This window comes from Lagenorhynchus albirostris, chromosome 3 (assembly GCF_949774975.1).
Source record: "Lagenorhynchus albirostris chromosome 3, mLagAlb1.1, whole genome shotgun sequence".
Classification (NCBI taxonomy): Eukaryota; Metazoa; Chordata; class Mammalia; order Artiodactyla; family Delphinidae; genus Lagenorhynchus; species Lagenorhynchus albirostris.
The window spans coordinates 129876264-129895549 of record NC_083097.1 but is presented as its reverse complement, the minus strand read 5'-3'; the positions used below and the strand labels follow the sequence as shown (position 1 = coordinate 129895549).

Below are 19286 nucleotides of genomic sequence, written 5' to 3'. Positions count from 1 at the left end.
TCTTCTGTCTTATGAAGGTTGTAGGGTTTCCGGTTTTTCTGGCTGGAGCCGTGATGCTTGGAGGGCCAGAGAGTGCTTCTGGCTCGGTGCTCCAAGGTAAATCAAACCTAAGACTCTGCACAAAAGCATCAGCCTGGGTGGAAGCCAGCCGCAGGGGACGTGGTAGGATAGGTAGGATATTAGGTGTAAGGCATTTTGGATGCTTGAGGCTTCACCTCCAGAGGGAAGCCTCTCCTCTAGGCTGGTCTGTTTTCTGCTGTGTTCAACAGTAATCATAACAACAATTCTGAGCATCTAATGTGTGCCACTCACCTCACCATCACCAGTTCTCACAAAGCCCTATTACTAGCCCTCTTTTCACATGGAGAAATTTAAAATTCAAAAATGTGCTCTGCTCCAGGGCATGTAGTTAGTAAGTGGATGAGCTGCCACCAAAGCCTGTGTCTTTCCAATATCACGACACGGCTCTGTGCCCGCGGCGTGCCCACTTGCTGAGCACCACGGGGAGGTGTGCAGACAATGACCAGGGTTCCTCAGTGGCCTGTTCCTGGGGTTTTGTCTGAGTGCAACACAGAAGAGAGACTTCTGGAAGGAACTGGAGGGTACAAAGGATGGAGAGTCCCTCGGGAAGCATCTGGGCCAGTGGCTCTCAAACTTGGCCATATGTCAGCATCATCTGGGAACTGACGCCTGAATTCCCCACCCTGAGACTCCGGTGTAACTGGACTCAGGGGCAGCGTGGGTGGTTCTTCTTCTTTTTTAAAAACTTTTATTGGGGTACAGTTGATTTACAATGTTGTGTTAGTTTCAGGTGTACAGCAAAGTGAATCCGTTATACTTCTTCTTATTCTTTGTTTTAAATAAACTCCCCAGGTGATGGCAACATGCAGCCACGGTTGAGAGTCCCTGCTCTAGGGCTGGGCCAACCCCTTTAATATCCAGATGAGGAGACTGAGACTGCAGACAAAACTAGCTGGGCCTCTGCTTCTAACCAGCTGCACGACCTGCACCCACCCCTCCCTCATCCTGCAACGAGGAGACTGAATGGGCCAGGACCCACCATGACATACGTTTCAAATCCAGGGCCTATGAGTTGCCCTATGGCAAAGATTCAAACCATAAAAGGGGGTTCTGGTTACCCTAGAAATTCCATTTTCTGGAGCAGCCTGCCTAACCCCAGCCTCTACTACGTGTCACCCTTGGGCAAGTGTCGTTTCTTCTCTGAACCACAGGATCCCCAGCAGTCAAGTGGAGAGTCCCACCAACGCTCAAGGGCATGTGAGAATCGAGCACGGCCATGTCAGCCGGAACTGCTTTGCCATGTCAGGCCAAGTGTTAGTGACTCCTGTTATTAGCATTCTTCTCCCGAGAATTCAGGACAACTGGGGGCTGACTCTGGGCCATACTGGGGTAAGACCTGGCTGCACAATGCGTTGTTGGCTAGACCATATCTGTGGCCTAAGAAGGGCTCTGATAGTAGTGTTTGACCATGTTTAGGATACAGGAGGTCAGGACCACAGCACAAACGTCTGGCCTGCTGAGGAAGCACGGGGGATCCACTCACACCCTCCACTCTCAGCTCATGCTACTCTCTTGACCCGGTCACCTTCCATTTCCTCAAGCAAGTCCACCTCTTCCTACCTCTGAGCCTTCCCTGGGGCTCACAGCATTAGGGGCCCCCCAGAAACCCTGGGTGAACTGCGCCCATGAAGATGGCCAACAACCCCTCTTTCTCAGACGGGGAGGGTGAGGCAGAGCGGCTGAACTTCACTGGGGCTAAGCCGTGGTTAGGCAGGGGTGGTAGACAGAATAATGGCCTCCCAAAGAAGCCAGTGTCCTAATTCCCGGGATCTGTGACTCTGCTGCCTTACACAGCAAAGGGCCTTTGCAAGGGTAACTAAGTGAAGGATCTTGAGATGGGGAGATTATCCTGGGTTACCTGGATAGGTCCAATGTAATCACAAGGGTCCTTATAAGTGAAGAAAGAGGCAGGGGGGTCAGAGTCAGAGAAGGAGACATGATGATGGAAGCAAGAGACTGGGAGAGGGAAGGGGGAGGGAGGTGCAGGGGGAGACAAGGAGAGGGAGGAGGGGAAGACTGGAAGATGTTATGTTGCTGGCTTTGAAGATGGAGGGAGCCATGAGGCAAAGAATGTGAGCGGCCTCTAGAAGCTGGATAAGGCAAGGAAATGGATCCCTTCCTGGGGCACCGGGAGGAAACGCAGCACTGCCAACACTAAATCAGTCAGACCCTTTCAGACTTCTGACTTCCAGAACTTTGAGAGTATAAAGCTGTGTCGTCTTATTTTATTTATTGGCTGCGCCACGTGGCATCTTAGTTCCCCGCCCAGGGATTGAGGCCGCGCCCCCTGTAGTGGAAGCGCGCAGCTCCAACCCCTGGACCACCAGGGAAGTCCCTGTGTTGTTTTGTTTTTTTTTGTTTTTTGCGGTACACGAGCCTCTCACTGTTGTGGCCTCTCCCGGTGGCCTCTCCCGTTGCGGAGCACAGGCTCCGGACGCGCAGGCTCAGCGGCCCAGCCGCTCCGCGGCACGAACCCGTGTCCCCTGCATCGGCAGGCAGACTCTCAACCACTGCGCCGCCAGGGAAGCCCCCCTGTGTTGTTTTAATAAGCCAGTAAGCTTGTGGTAATTTATTACTGCAGCGACAATTAGGAAACTAATCAGGAAACCAATACAGCTGGAGAGGCTGGACTTTGGCTTTGTACCCAGAGGTCTTTCCACACCTCTGGCAGGAGAGCTGGGGTGGCTCACGTGACAGCTGCAGGGATGGCGAGCCCACTGTGGGAGGAAAGACCCTTCTGGAGCTTGGGGTACCAGAGGGGCACTGGGCTCTGTTTCTGGCTTAGCCACTAGCCCACTGTGTCCCCAGGGAAGCCCCTCCCTGTCCTGGAGCCCGAGTCTCCTTATCTGCAAGGGGCTGGAGTCCGTTACCTGTAGGCTCCCGCTAGCTCTTCCATTCCAGGATGCTACAGGTCCGGTCCACACACCCGCACCCCACACTTCCACCGTGGGACAAGCTATTTCCCTGCTACTTCCAAGAGGGTGTAACTGATGGATGGGAAAGTCGGCTCCAGAGGCAGACAGGCCCGCAAGGCACTGAGCCTTTGCCGCTTCACAGCTGTGTGACCTGGACAGGCTGCTTAACCTCTTGGAGGCTTGGTGTCCCCATTTGGAAAACATGGATCATAATTTTTACTACATATGCTGTTGGAGGTTAAATAAGATCACCGTGTAGTGTGCTCGGAACTGCGCCTGGCACTTGGAAAGTATGCAATAAATGGTGGTGACAATGACAACGACAATGATGATGATGATGATTACAACTGGGTGCTAGGCTTACCACCCCGGGCTGGCAGTCCTCGGGGTGGGCAAGGAAGAGGTGATCAGCTTGGTGGTCTGTGAGCCAAGGCTCTGTGACGAGCTGGGAGGGACTGTGCTTCTATTGGGGACGTCTGCCCTGGCTCCCCTGCACTGGACTTTTGGGGGAGGTGGCGATCCTGAGTTGTGTGTGTTGGGGAGGGCTCCCTGGGATCAGCCACTGGGACCGGGCTGGGTCACTTGTACTTACTCAAATGGGTCGCTGGGGTCAGCTTTCTGCAGTTCTGGAGGGATCGGGATCCGCTTGTAGTACATCTCCCAGTCAAAGGCGCCCCGCATGGCATCCCCCGCCTGCGTCTCATACCGGAAGTCGTCGTGGTCAATCACATCGATCATTGGGCACACAATGGTCTTGCGGTTCCGAGCAATGCGGTCTGAAGGAGCCAAGAGATGCCCATTAAGGAGGCCGGATGGGAGAGCAGCTACATGCATGACCCTGCTCTGCAACTTATTCACATTTCTAACATGTTTCCTGGGTGATTTCTCTGAACACTCGAGTTTGAGAATCCGTGAGGAAGAAAGTGCACAAGCTTTAAGCAAGATGGACCAGGGCTCCCAGCCCATCCTGCCGTCCACGAGAGGGCCCTGGGCCAGCTACATGAATGACATCTCAGCCTCAGCATTCTCCTCTGTGAAACGGGGAGAAGAGGGTCTGGTTGCAGGAGTACTGGATACAGTAATGCTTGAAGGTGTTGAGCACAGGTGTCTGTCATGCTCAGCATTGCTATGGAAAGAGATTAACTTCCTTCTGGGAGGGTTCCTGTTCTGGCCCTCCCCATTCCGAGTCCTGAACTTGAGCTGTGGCTCAGCAGCCAGCACTCCAGCACTTGCCCCTCATGGCAGACTGCCTGTCCCTGAAGCTCCCCAACACCTCGTAGCTGCCATCAGAGAACAAATGGTCCTTGCAAGAGAGTCCAGCTCACGTTTTCCAACAGTCAGAACTACTGAAGAGGGATCGGACTATCCCATGAGCTCCTCAGGACTGGAGGTGTGCAAGCAGGGCCTGGTGGACCTCTGCCCTGCAGGAATGCTGCAGGCAAGGTGACTCAAGATAGCAAATAGGGGTCTTAACCTAGATGGCTCTATGTCCCTTTCAAGCCAGGGAGAAGCTGATTGTATAAAATTCACTCTCTGCCCTTCAGTGCGCTTCCTGCCAAGAAGCCCTGACTACAGCCAGGAGGTGCCACTGACTGGGGCAGATGATCTGCCATGAGGGGCAAGTGGGCTGTGCTTGGGCCAGGAGTCAAGTCCAAGTCTTGGAATGGGGAGCCTGGTAGGGCCAGGGTAGGCTGGCAGCTGCCTAGGGCCCAGGCTTCATCAAGCTATAGCAGATTTTTCTTCCAGGAGAGAAAGCAAAGAAAAGTTTTGCCATTTGCTAAACTGCAAGACACGATCCATAGGTGGGTCATGAAACTGTGCGTGTGTGTTTGTAGTGAAGCAAAAAAGAATGTCAGGGTGCATTCTAGGTGACGAGGGAAAGTAGTTTTGGGAAATATTTCAGTCATACTGCATCAGTGTGTACATTTGGTACTGGATTGACGTGTCTAATGTATTTCTGTGGCACATGGTCAAAAAACTGAGAAATGGTGCTTTTGATGCTGTGTCCCCGAGTGTAGATCTGGGGCCACCAGTGCCAGAAGCACCGAGGGTGTGTTAAAAAACCCCCCTAGGGCTTGGGGTGGAGCCTGGATCTGCCTTGTGGACATGTTCCCTAGGGATTAAGGAAGAAGCATCTTCCCAGGGAAAGATCTAGAAAAGGGCCACTCTTCCTGATAATTCATGGCCACATGAGGGATTTCCCTTCCAGAGAGGGTGTGTGCTGAGGACACAGTGCTCTGCTGGATGCTGGCTGATTGGGGGAGGTGTAAGGTCAAGGCGGTGGCATCAGAGGTAGCATTCCACGGTGCTGTACTCACTTGAAGACACAATGTCCAGGTGCAAACCCTGGTTTTGTCATCTATGAACAGTATAACCTTGGAAAAGGTTATCTGATGTCTCTGAACCTCTGTTTCCTGGCCAAGAAAATGGAGGAAGATAGCACCTATTTCCTGGGATCTCTGTGAAGGCCAAGTGGGACGATGGGGCCAAGATGCTTAGCCTAGCCTCGAGCACGTGACGAGCCCTCTGCTGACATTCTTTGTGCCCAGGGTCGCTGAAAGTAGCTCAGAAGGAGGAGCTGGAAGGGGGAGTATCCCCCTCATTCTCTCTGCCCTTCAGTTTTCTCATTTGCAATATGTGGATAATAAGGCCTGCCCTGTCCGCTTTACCAGTCACATTCAAATGTGGGCTGTGATCAAAAAAAGATAAGGGACTAGCAGAGGCATGATGATGACGACGACGATGATGATGATGATAATGACAGTGATGATGGTCGTGATAGAGATGAAGAAAATGATGAACAACAGTGGCTTTCCTTTCAGGGGAGCTGAATCCCCTTCAGGCTCAGAAGTGCCTACTCTCCAAAGAAGGCAGAGTGAACTGTGCATGTTCATGGTTTCAGAGACAAAAGCTGTGATGGGCTCGGTCAGCTGTTCATATTAGCAGGGATAGACTTTTACATCTACACCAGTGGTTCACATTTCTATTGGAAAAAGGGAAAAAGAAGAGGAAGAATGTTTCTTCCATGTATGGTTGCAGATTATGAAAATTACCCTCATATATTTCCATAGAAACAGAGTTAAGGCTGTTAACACAAGGCTTAAGGCTTGTTAACCGCAAGCTCAGCTTCGTGTTCTACCACTTCAGTCTCTTTATGAGTCACTGAATGACCCCCCCAAACGCAATGTTCCTTCAGGACTATAAATTAGATGATTTATTATTTTTTTAAATTAAAAACAAATATTTTATTTATTTGGCTGCATTGGGTCTTAGTTGTGGCACACAGGATCTTTCCTTGCAGCGCGCAGGATCTTTCGTCATGGTGTGTGGGCTTCTCTAGTTGCAGCACATGGGTTCAGTAGTTGTGGCACGTGGGCTCTCTAGTTGTGACATGTGGGCTTAGTTGCCCCATGGCAGGAGGGGCCCTAGTTCCTGAACCAGGGATCAAACCCTCGTCCCCTGCATTGGAAGGTGGATTCTTAACCACTGGACCACCAGGGAAGTCCCAATTAGGTGATTTACAGTGAAGCCTTTTCTCTTTTTTGTTCTCTTTCAGTCATGAGAGGCAGATGCAGATCTCTTGGTTTAATTAGGTAAACAGTTTACCAGAAGATCTGGGTTATATCCTTTTCCTAACCCAGTGGGATCCTGGACCCTTGGGGTCAGAAGCATATCATCTGATATTAATTAGAGTTTCATGCTGATCTGTGTTAGGAAACAAACTTGCTGGGTTACCCCATTAAACCGTGTGGGTTTTGCTTTCTGTCCTCACTTCTGAATGGGGGCCTAACCAGTGCTCCCCGAAGTATAGTCCCTGAACCAGCAGCACTGGCACCACCCGGAGGCTGTTAGGAATGCAGCTTCTAAGGCCCCGCCCCAGACCTCCTGAACCAACCACTGTGGAGCAGGGCTCAGCACTCTGTGTGTTAACAAGTCCTCTAGGTGATTCTGATACACACTCAGGTTTGCCCTAAACTCGAGTCCTCTTTGCTCCCTATGCTTTCTGTTACGGAGAGCATACCCATCCATTTTTGAGGCGTTCACTTTTCTCTCTGGATTGACAGATCTTCCCCAATCTGCCTCCATCTCTGTCCCTCACCTGACTCCCAGCCCCAGTAGGACATTTCCTCTTCAGCGTCTACCTGTCAGCGGCAGCTCAATGCCTTCCTCAAAGCTCAGAGCCTAGGGATTCAGACCTGGTTCTTCAACCCGCCCTGAGGCACCTCAGTGCCCAGCAGCCAGGCCTCGTGTCTCCCTTCTGTCCACAAGCCTATGTGGATGACTCCTAGATCACGCCGCCCTCTGTCTGGAGCCCTTACCTGAGAGCTGTCAGAAACTCTCCAAAGAGGAAATGAATTTAGGGAGGCAGTGTGGAATCCTGAAAGAAGATATACTTTGGAACCAGAGAGATGGTGACTTTGACACTTATTGCCCAAGGGATCAAGTGAGTCACTCAAAATCTCTGAACTTCAGTCTCTTCTATTATAAAAAGGGGAGACTTTCGACCTGGCATGGTTTTGTGAGGGCTGAAGATAAAGCTTACAGCGTCCCCTGCTCACAGCAGCAGTGCAGTGAATGATAATTGTTCTAAGTTGGTATGATGGTGTTCCATACAATTTGGCTCTTAGCAGTAGGCAGCCTTGGCTTGCTTTCCAATAACACCTGAAGTAACCTGCGAGAAGCAATCATGTCACTAGACACTAATGTGCTTTATGACTTTGGGCAAGTCACTTCCCCTCTCCAAGTCTCAGCTTCCTCCTCTGTAAAGTGAAGGGACAGAACTTTTAAGGTTGCTCTGAGCACTCCTGAGGGCCTGACACCCTCATGGCACCTGGCATTGTGCTGGGTGCATCTCAAGCAGGCAAGGGAAGCCTTGTAGCATAGATGACTCCCTGCAGAAAGCAGGACTGGAGGCCAGTGGCTCACTCCAGGCCGCCTACCTCACCTTGCAAGCCTCCCTTACCAAGCAAGGGGGGGAGCCAGTTGACATTGGCTTCACAATGTGAGTCCAAGAATGTGATGACATCCCCAGTTGCTGCTGAGGCCCCCAGCATCCGGGTCCTTATCAGCCCTTCCCGTTTCTTGGTTCGGAGAATCCTCACGCTGGGGAAAAGGGCCATGTAGTCTTCAAGTGGCTTCTTCAGGTGCTCTGTGAGGGAGAGAGAAGAGGACAGATGGATAGATGGGTGAGTAATCATCCTTGTGACCCCTTCCTTACATGTGCACTGCCCTTTACAGTTTAGATAGAGCTTTCCAGTGCACTGTCTCATTGGACCTTTCAGATAGGGTCAAGAAGGGCAGGAATAACCGCCTGTGTGTTGCAAAGGGGGAAACTGAAGTTTAAAGAGGTCCAGTGTTAGTGCCAGACCTGGAACACAGAGAGACCTTCTGTACGAGGGCGTTAGCAGCTGTGGTTTATGTCTGGCTGGGACCCATTCCCTCATTTTCTAGCAACAGTACTCTGATTTTCTTTGGGAAACTGCCCCTCCCCTTCTCAGTCCTTCAGACTTGTGGGCTTGACTGCATCTCCAAGTGGGAGGAGCATGTGGCTTGGGCCTGACCAATCAGGGCATTCCATTTCCTTGGCCACAGTGATTGGTTCAGGGATGGACATGTGGCCTGAATTGGTCCAAACAATGAATCCTGAGAATTCTTTTTCAGAACTATTGAAAAATGAGGCTCTTTTTTCTTACTAGAGTTGCTAGGTTGGTTGGCCCTAAGTCTGGAGTTGCTTGTGACATCTTTAGCAAAATAAGGTGATGAGAGGTGGTGGGAAGATCTGCTGAGACTGAAGTCAACATGTAAAAAGAGAGTGAAAAGATGGAGACAGACATTATCCTGATAACATTTTGATTCTCCAGATCCCCCTGTGCCTGAAGCGGAGGGACTCGCAGACGTTCTTATTACACATAACAACCAATTCCTCTTTTTGCTTATTCTAATGTAGGCTGGCTTCTGGCCCATGCCTGGAAAAGCTGTTATAAATAAATCTCAAAGACAGTCTCTTTCTACTAAAAGTGCCAGCCTTAACGTTAGTGTCTCTTGATTTTAATCAGGGTTACGGCCCTTTATGAAAACTCTAGTACGGCTACAAAAAAAACCCTATAGTTTATATCCTACTTAATGGTGAAATATTGAATGTTTTTCTCCTAAGAGCAGGAGAAAGGCTGTCCACTTTCTCTCCACTTTAGTACTGTTCTAGAATTCCTAGCCAGTGCAACTGGTAAGACAAGGAAATAAAAGGCATAAAGATTGGAAAGAAAAAGGTAGCGGTATTTTTTTTTTTTTTTTTTGCGGTACACGGGCCTCTCACTGTTGTGGCCTCTCCCGTTGCGGAGCACAGGCTCCGGACGCGCAGGCTCAGCGGCCATGGCTCACAGGCCCAGCTGCTCCGCGGCATGTGGGATCTTCCCAGACCGGGGCACGAACCCGTGTCCCCTGCGTCGGCAGGCGGACTCTCAACCACTGGGCCACCCCCTGTAGCAGCATTTTTAATTGTAGAGGACATGATTGTTTACACAGAAAATCTTAAGAAATCTACAAAGAAACTAGAACAGGAAAACTTTGCAAGATTTCAGGATACAGATCAGCATTTAAAAATCAACTGTATTTCTATAGACTAGCAAATAAGAAAGCTATTTGAAAATGCAATTAAAATGGTAAAAATACCATTTACAATTTAACAAAGTGAGTACAAAATGTATACTGAAAACTACAAAACACTGTTGAAAGAAATGAACAACCAAAATAAACGGTAAGATAGTCCATGTTCATGGATCAGATGACTTAATGTTGTTGAGATGGCAATACCTCCTACATTGATATACAGATTCAATGTGATCAAAAAATCACAGATGGCTTCTTTGCAGAAACTGACAATTGACAAGCTGATCCTCAACTTTATGGAAATGCAAAGGATCAAGGAATCCAGGACAGCTAAAAAATGCTTTTCTGTTTTTGCTTCTCTCTGAAATATTTGGGTTCTTTTTTTTACTTACTTAATTTATTTATGGCTGCATTGGGTCTTTGTTGCTGCGCGCGGGCTTTCTCTAGTTGCAGCGAGTGGGGGCCGCTCTTCATGTGGTGTGCGGGCTTCTCGCTGCAGTGGCTTCTCTTGTTGCAGAGCACAGGCTCTAGGCGCACAGGCTTCAGTAGTTGTGGCACATGGGCTTAGTTGCTCAGAGGCATGTGGGATCTTCCCGGACTGGGGATCGAACCCGTGTCCCTGCACTGGCAGGCAGATTCTTAACCACTGTGCCACCAGGGAAGTCCCTAAAAACTGTTTTGATTACTTATACATGAACGTTCATAGGAACAGTATTCACAATAGCCAAATGGTGAGAATAACCCAAATTTCCATCACCTCATAAATAGATAAACAAAGATGGAATATATCCATACAATGGGATATTACTCAGCCAAAAAAGAAATGAAGTACTGATACATGCCACAATGTGGATGAACCTAGAAGTCATCATATTAAGTAAAGGAGGCCAGACACAAAAGGTCACATATTATATCATTCCATGTGTATGAAATTGCAGAGCAGGTAAATCCAGAGACAGAAAGCAGATCAGCGATTACCATGAACTGGGGTGGAGGGGAATAGGGAGTGAGTACTTAATAAGTACGGGGTTTCCTTTTGGGGTGGTAAAAATATTTTGAAACTAGATAGAGGTGATGGTTGCACAACGTTATGAATGTACTAAATGCCAATGAATCGTACACTTTAACATCGTATCGTATATTTTAACATGGTTAACTTTATGTTATGTGAGTTTTACCTCAATTTAAAAAAATGGGTAAAGGACATGAATAGGCACTTCTTGAAAGAAGATACACGAATGGCCAATAAACCCATGAAAAGATGCTCAACATCATTAGTCACCAGGGAAATATAAATCAAAATCATAACGAGATACTACTTCACATTCACTAGGAGGGCTATAATGAAAAAGTAAGATAATAAGTGTTGACAAGGATGTGGAGAAATAAGAATTCTCATACACTGTTGGTGGGAATGTAAAATGGTGCAGCCACTTTGGAAAACAGTCTGGCAGTTCCATAAATAGTTGAACACAGTTACCATACAATCCAGCAATTCTACTCCTAGGTGTATATCCAAGAGAAATGAAAATATACGTCCACATGAAAACATGTACACTCACGTTCATAGCAGCAATTTTCATAATATCCCCAAATTGAAAATCAAATCATCCAAATACACATCAACAGATGAATGGATAAATAAAATGCAGTGTATCCATACAGTGGAAATACTATTCAGCAATGAAAAAGAATGAGCTTTTGCAATAATATGAACGAGCCTGCTGGGTTAAAGGAGTCAGACAGTTCTGCTCTGAATTCACTCCATCAGGAGTTAGAGCTGGAAGGGCCCTCCTAATTCAGGGGCTGTGGCTGAATCACCTGGTGAGCTGGCTGCAAATACAGCTGCTTGGGCATCCTCTCAGGCGACTGTGATTTGGTAAATTGAAGGAAGCATCAGCATCTTTGGTTTTACTTGACCCACAGGTAATTCTGATGTACAGCTAGGCCTGGAAAGCACTGGAGTAGTTCAGTCTCTTCATTTTATAGACAGAAACCTCAAGTCCAGAGAAGGGAAGGTGCAACAATTAACAGTAGAGCCAGGGCCCCTTGACTGCTGGATCCAGAACCCACTGAACCTTTTATTTTTCTAACCCGTATGGAAATGAACCATTTTCACTGGTAAGGCAGATTATGACTTGCAAAGGAGCTTCACATATTTTCTCTCCCTTGATTCATAAAATCATACTCTGCATTACAGTTCTCCCCATTTGACAGATGAGAAAACTGATGCTCAAAGAAGCTAAGAAACTTGCCCAAGGTCATACAGCCAGTAAGTTGCTGGGTCCTCTGTAGAAACATGAGGCTCTCCCCTCTCTAGCTGTGTTTTCCCTATCTCTCATAATCATATACCACTGGCACGATTTTTGCCACCTCTGCCTACCTCACTACAATTTACTTAAGATTTTCTTTTTTAAATCAACTCAAAAAATATATTTATTTACTTAGGCTGCACTGGGTCTTAGTTGTGGCATGAGGGATCTTTAGTTGTGGCATGTGGACTCTTAGTTGCAGCATGCATGTAGGATCTAGTTCCCCAACCTGGGATTGAACCGGGCCCCCTGCATTGGAGTGTGGAGTCTTACCCACTGGACCACCAGGCAAGTCCCAGCTCACTTTTTTTCAATTAAAAATTTATTTTAAAAGGAAGCGTTAAAAACTATAAATGGAAAATCGGTACCATTTGTGATAAAGAGCTAATAAATGAAAAAACCCAAACAAATAAGAATAAAGCGACGTTACTAGATTTTAGCCAGATCTTCCTGCCTCCCTCTTTGCCAAGAAGGGAGATATGGGCAACCAGCTGAGACTTTCCATCTGAGGTAATCAGAGGAAATGAAAGAGAGCTGAAAAGAGGAAGCATTCTCTCCCCATGAGTCAATGTTACTTAATGCAAAGTCTCTGGGCCACCTGAGATCATCTTAGGTACCGCTTAATCACTTTTGTGCTGGTGCACTTGGGGAAGCACTGCTCCAGACACTTGATTTAAAGTCTCCAGAAACTTAAAGAGTGGAGATGAGGTGTGTTTTGTGTTGTGTTGGCTGGCACCTTGCAAGTCGGAGCAATTAAAAGATATACAGAGGAAAGATTAACTCCATATACAACCTAAGGCTGGAAGGCTGAAAAATACTCCAGGTCGCCTCTTGCTTACTTGCAAAGATTAATACGGCTTCTCCGGCCCTTTCCCACTTCTCTTTGGAACAGTGGCTCTGTAGAGAGCAGAAATTAATTTGCCCTAATTGAAGGACTAAATCTTTCCAAAATAGACTTTCTTGGGCAGTGAGACAAGATAGCAAGAGGCATGATCACGCTCCAGATAGGCTGCTGTTCGGGCAGGAACACTATCTTTAAAGAAAAGAAAAAAAAAATCTGCAGTCATTGTCTTGTGACCAGCGCTTCTTCTTGGCTGGGTTCAACTGGTAGGTCATTAACACGAGGATGAGATAATCTCCTATACCACACCACTACTCCCAACAGAGGGAGATATATGCCCCTGTCCGGCTCTAATCATTGAGGGCCCTGCTCGGGCAGAGCCCCATCGCTAAATCACCCCAAACGCAGATGGCCGCAGTCATTACAGATGGACCAATTAAGGCCTTTTGACAGCCTGTGGCAAAGTCGGCGCAATTATTTAGGGGCAATTATGCTCCTCCTGTCCTTATTAGAAAGAACATTTACACAAAACCAAGACTGTTGCCTTATTTTACCACGCTGTCTTCTCGGATGAGGACAGTCCGTAAAGTCATAGAGTTTTAGAGCTGGAAGGGGCTTTAGAGGAAGATGATGATGGCTCTGATCATGACAATGACAGGGAACAATTCCTGAGGCCCTGCTCACACACGGAGCTCTCTACTGTATACACATAATCTCTGTTGCCTACACCACCACTACAAATGGGGTACTATGGCCCCCTTTTATACAAAAAGACACCATGAGGCTCAGAGCAGGTGGTGTCACCTGCCCAAGGAGCACAGTTCATAAATGATGGAGCCAAGGTCTAAAACCCATCCCTGCCTGACTGTAAGAGAGCACCAAACCCCATCTCTGCCTCACTTCCGTCAGACCCTCCATTCTACCCAGAGAGGGACGGCTAGGACCAGAAGTTAAATGTCTTGCCCAGAATCATACAGTGAGTCTGTGGCTCGGCGTTTTCCACGCCGGGACTTCCCCCCACCTTCATAAGCCCTAGGGCAGGGATGGCAAACAGGCTTCATGGAAGTGCCTGTGCTCACAGGTGTGTCATGGATAGCTAAAGCAATGTTAAGAAAGACTCTGAGGCTATAACCTGGCTCAGCGTGAAAATGCCAGGGCTGAGACATGTCTGCCCTGAAGCAGCAGGAAGGCAACTGTCCTAATGCCGCAGACGCATCATTCCCATTGCAGGGGTTGCTCTGACGGCACAGCAATACAGAATTGCTCTCGCCCTGATTATCCCTAATCTCAAGAGGAGCCAGAGCCATCCAATGGGGGTGGTGAGGCTGATCCTGAAGGGGAGCTCCCATCAGGGTAAGGCTCTATGCAGGTGTTCAAAGAGCACGTACCAGAGTGCTCACAGGTGGATTCTGGGTGCCCTGCCCACACCCCTTCAGCATTTTGTTCTCTGCCTGCCTGCCTCCCACCCGCCAGCACCTGCCACTGCCTGGGGCTCGGCATCCACGTGGTAGACCTCGACTGAGGGCCGCCGTGTGTGTGCACAACCGCCCCGGCTCCCTTGCCCCTCAGGCGGGATAACCCCGAGCACGTGCTCTGTGCTGGCTCCCAGTGGAGTCACCGTGGCTGCCTGCCGTGGTGCCCGGCATAGGCACCCTTCCTGGGTGTCTCCCCTTCCTCTTCTCACTTCCCCACTCTCTTGCTTCTGTTTCCTGAAATCTCCTCTCAGACTAACTCCTTGCACTCAAATCCTGTCTCAGGATCTGCTTCAGGAAACCCAAACCAAGACAGTGTCCAAGTGGCAGTCATGGGTTAGAGGATCTGCAAGGCTGAGGGTGTGATCCCTTGAAGGTGATGACTTGGGATCAGCAACACGATGATGTTTGGAACCGTTATTTCTCTAAATAATGGTCACCATGTGTTTAGCACGCTCCCTCCCAGGCATGAATCCAAGCACCCAACACGCATTTATGCATCGCATCTTCCCAAACACTCCACGAGGCAGGCTGGTATCCCTTTTTTACTAATGAGGAAACTGGGGCACTGAGAGGATTAATAACTTTGCCCAGGTCTACACAGTAAGTGGCAGGTCTTGGATTTAAACTCAGGCAATCTGGCTCCAGAGTCTGTAGGCTTCTTTGTTAAACTTCTTTAAAAAAAATTAAGAATCATTTCACACATATTTTTTAAAAAGTAGAATAGAATAACGAAGCCCCAAGGATCCATCACTCAGCTTTGGGAACTGTCACTGCTGGTCTCTCCCGTTTCATCCCCGCCCCTGCCCACTGGATAGTATTGGCGCTGATGGACTTTGTGCCTGTAACCATCGTGCCATTAGAGGGGAGAAGCCTGGGGGGTTAACATGGAAGGATATGACAGCTTCCTCTGGACTAGCTGTCCCTCTCCTAGGAACACGCCCAGTGAGTTATCCCAATGTTGGGCACCCAGTATCTTCTCAGGAAATTCTTGCTGATTATCTCATTGGACTCCCCACAATCACCAATTCTGGGCAGGTATCATCAGTTCTGGTGTTACTGGAGAGGAAACAGAGGCTCAGGAAAGGGAAGGCCTTGCCCTAAGTCTCTCAGCTACTGAGGTATGAGTGAGGACCAGAACCCAAGGCCTGTGCTTCCTTGGTCCTCCTTGTATATCCCACCTGAAAATGCACATACTTCCCCGGGAACTGCAGCCTCCCTGGTTCCTGTGTTTAATGGAGCCTTTCCCTCCTGTCTGCTCTGAAGGGCACTTAGGACTCGGAGGATGGTTCTCCCTGGTGGGCTGTGCACCAGGAGTTGCACTCAGAGGAGTTGCTGAGAGTTGAACTGTGTCCTCCCCAAAAGGTATGCTGAAGTCCTAGTACCTAGGAATGTGGTCTTACTTGGAAATAGCATCTTTACAGCTGTAATCAAGTTGAGATGAGGTCATACTGATTTAGGGTGGGCCCTAATCCAATGGCTGGTATTCTTTATAAGAAGAAGAAATTTGGACGCACAAGGAGAAGCCACTGACCACAGAGGCAGAGACTGGAGTGATGCTCTACACGCCAAGAAACACCAAGCATTGCTAGGGAGAGGCGACGAGGGATCCTTTCCTAGAACCTGCAGAGAGAGCATGGCCCTGCCGACACCCTGATCTCAGACTTCTAGGCTCCAGGACTGTGAGGGATTAAACTTCTGTTGTTTTAATCCATTGGTTTGTGGTGCCTCATTGCAGCAGCCTGAGGACACTGAGACAGAAGAGAGGTTCTCATACACTGGCATTGAAACAGTGACACAGCAAGAACATGGCCCCGGTTCTGGTCACTGCTGTCTCTTGTCTGGACCACTGTGGTCTGTGGCCAACCAAAAGAGCCATGACTGCTGTCCCCGCATCCACTCTGTCTCTCTTCAGTCTGCACGCAGCAGTCCAGGGGGCCTCTTGGAAGAGAAGAGGACTGCACCGTGGCACCCTTCCAATCTCTTGCTTAAAAGCTTTCCACGGTTTCCGTGGCTCTTGGAAGAAGGTCCAAAATCCTCCCCAAGGATGACAAGCTGTGTATAGTCGGTCCTGCCCCCTCTTCAGCCTCATCTTGCCCTTCCCTTCCTTCCTGCCCACTCCATGTCATCTTCTTTCAGGCGTCCAAAGGCCCCATGACGACCCACCCCTTCTGCCTCAGCGTCTGTATCCAAGCCAGCCCTTCTATCTGGACTGCTGAGGTCTAAGCCTCTTCACATATCCCCCCAGTTAACTCCTGCTCAGCCTTCAGATCTTGGTTCACACCTCCGACTCCTCACTAAAGCCTTTCCTGACCTCCCAGACCACAGCAGGTCCCTAGGGCAGATGGCCACAGAAGCCCTGGACCTTGCCCTTCATGCCGCTCAGCTTGGATCACGGTTCCATACCCATGAACTGACTCAGTTTGCTTCCCTCCACTCTAGGCTGTAGGAGGGAGAGCTCTGTAACTGCTCTGCTTGCCAGTGTAGCCTTCGTGCCTAGTGGGGGGCCAGAGGCGTCTGCAAATCCCCGCTGAATCCACACGCCTTCCTCCTCCATCGTTTGATTTGATTTGATTTGATGTGATTTCCCTGTGAAGGAAGCAGGTCACGGCTCATCATCCTCACTGCAAGATGAGGGAAGTCAAGTTCAGAAGACGTTTCTGGTCCAAGGTTACACAGCCAGCCAGGTAAGTGGTGAAGACAGGACTCAAATCCAGTTCAGTCTGTTCAAGAATCTCTGCTCTACTGCTGTGTGTAATCAAATTAATTCCCAAGTAGAGTCCAGAGTCTGAGCCTTGCACAGACTCCTGCTGAGGGGCACCAAAAATAAAGGAGCTCTGTGTGTCGCCAGAGCTGGCAGGACACCAAACATATGGGAGAGGGCCCCGTGGATGGGACCCCAAGGGAAGAGGAGGAGGGGGAAGGAGAGGGGAAGGAGAGAGAGGGGGAAGAAGGGGAGGGGGGAAGTAAGGAACAAGTCACAAACCAGACCAATCCCTGTTGGTTCTCTGGCCTCGGGGGTGTTGTCAATGGTGCAGAGGTCGCAGCGGGAAAGGCTGCCTTCCTCACGCCTGGGCTGGCTTCTGGGACTTCTAGGTGTTCTGGGTCTTGTCACGTCTCAGCTCCGCTGGGCTTCTGGCTATTAAAGTGTCATAGCTCATCTGTTTCCAGGATTGATTTATTCACTTGTAAGTCTTAGCCACTGTATTCTAAGGCACTGCCAATCCATTTGGAGGTGGGCAGGGTTCACAACAGCAGGCAAAACTCTTTGTCCTATTTTGATACTCACGTGCTTCTAGCCAAAGGACAGTTGTTAACATAAGGTAGACCCTCTTATCTTTATCGTCACCGTCAGTGTCATGGCTTCTGCTGGGAGCTTACCGTGTGCCTAGGCCCAGTGTTAAGCACTGTTACCTACACACATTGTCTCGTTTCATTCTTACAACAACTCTCTAAGGCAGGCAGTGTGAACTATCTTAGACAAGGGGAAACTGAGGCCTAGAAAAGTTCTATGCCAATCTATGTTCAGACGGCTAGGAGGTAACAGCCAGGAATCAGACCAGGTGTTTCTGATGCCAAAGCGGGCATTATTAACCATGAAACTACACCACTCCTCGAAGTCCCTGGTCTCTCCATTCTGCCAGGTGGGTACCAGTTTCCAATCCCACAACCTCAACTCTATCTCCTACCCCTTGGGGTGTCCAGGGCTTTCACTTGCTTGGAAAACTTGCAGACAGGTAAATATAAATAGCAGGAAAATTTAAAAGAGAGGTCAGGAAGGAAAGCTATGTTTGCACCAGGATGGGTTTTTGGCAGGGGAAACGTACAGGCATTTAGGCATCATTTATTGTTTGGGAAAGGAAAGCAGACGAGCCCTTCAGGAGAGGCATTCTTTTTCTGGCCCAGAGTCCCAAGAGGAAAGGGGCCTCTGAATTCAGCTAGAAGGCCGTTTACATTCTCCTTTGACACGGGTCCTCTTGTAACACATTCTAAGGCATTAACAGACACTTTTGATGTGTGTTTCTGAAAAAACAACCATTTCTTTCTTTTTTCCCTTCCCTCTTCCCCTCCTCCCCCGCTTCTTGATAATAGCTTTATTGAGATATAATTCACATACCATACAATTTACCCATTTAAAAAGCATACAATTCACTATCAAGGACCCATTTCTTGCACTGCTGAAAGTAGCGAACCAACCATCCCTTAGTGAAGGTCTTTCTGCCAGGGAGAATTCAGTTCAGTTTAATCAAGAAAACATTTACTGCACTCCTGCTGTGTGTCAGGAACTCTGCCGGGCACATTCCTTTCTGTTGATCTAACAGGGTGGTTTTCAAAGTGTGATCCCCAGACCAGTTGCAACAGAATCATCTGGGAACTTATGAGAAATGCCAATTCTTAGGCCTCACTCCAGACCGACCGAATCAGAGGAGTGGGGCTGTCGATCTGGAATTTAATGAGCTCTCCAAGTGATTCTGAAGCGTGTAAACATTTGAGGGACACTGGTCCAACATAATGCAGACGGTGACCTCAGAGAAATAAACCTAGGCAGTTGTGATCATACAGCTGCCCCCTGCACCTGAGGGTTCTGCACCTGGGGATACAACCAACCACGGATTGAAAATCTTCAGAAAAAAAATCCAGAATGCTCCAAAAAGCAAAACTTGAATTTGCTGTGTTGTGGCAACTAGTTACAATAGCATTACATCGTATTAGGTATTATAAGTAATCCAGAGACGACTTAAAGCGTTCGGATGAGCGTAGGTTATATGCAAGTACTACGCCCTTTTATATAAGGGACTTGAGCATCCAGGGATTTTGGTATCTGTAAGGGCAGGGGGTGGTGGTGATGGTGCTCGAACCAATCTTCCCATGGATACTAAGGGATGACTGTTTTAGGATCTCTAAGTGATTAGAAACAGAATCCCATGTTTCCTGCTAGAATAACAGAAACGCTAAAGCTCTCCAAGGAATCCAGAACAATTTCCTGACCCTATAGCAAAACTGCGAAGGGGATGGGTGCCCTCTCATCCTCCTCCTCAGACTCACAGTGGTCCCCACC

At 48.7% G+C, this 19286-nt stretch overlaps 1 protein-coding gene across 7 annotated transcripts in view; it reads right to left on the bottom strand.

The window, feature by feature from the left end:
- GALNT10 (polypeptide N-acetylgalactosaminyltransferase 10) overlaps positions 1-19286 on the bottom strand; it is a 229855-nt gene that overhangs the window by 35254 nt on the left and 175315 nt on the right. For all 7 annotated transcript variants that reach the window (XR_009539646.1, XM_060144071.1, XM_060144073.1 and 4 more), the window contains 2 exons: positions 7960-8145; positions 3589-3772 (listed from right to left, as the gene is read on the bottom strand). Coding sequence is in view for 6 of the 7 variants with exons in the window: in XM_060144071.1 (XP_060000054.1) it covers positions 3589-3772; positions 7960-8145 (370 nt within the window). In the remaining variant the exon portion in view is untranslated. The remainder of the gene's footprint in view (positions 1-3588; positions 3773-7959; positions 8146-19286) is intronic.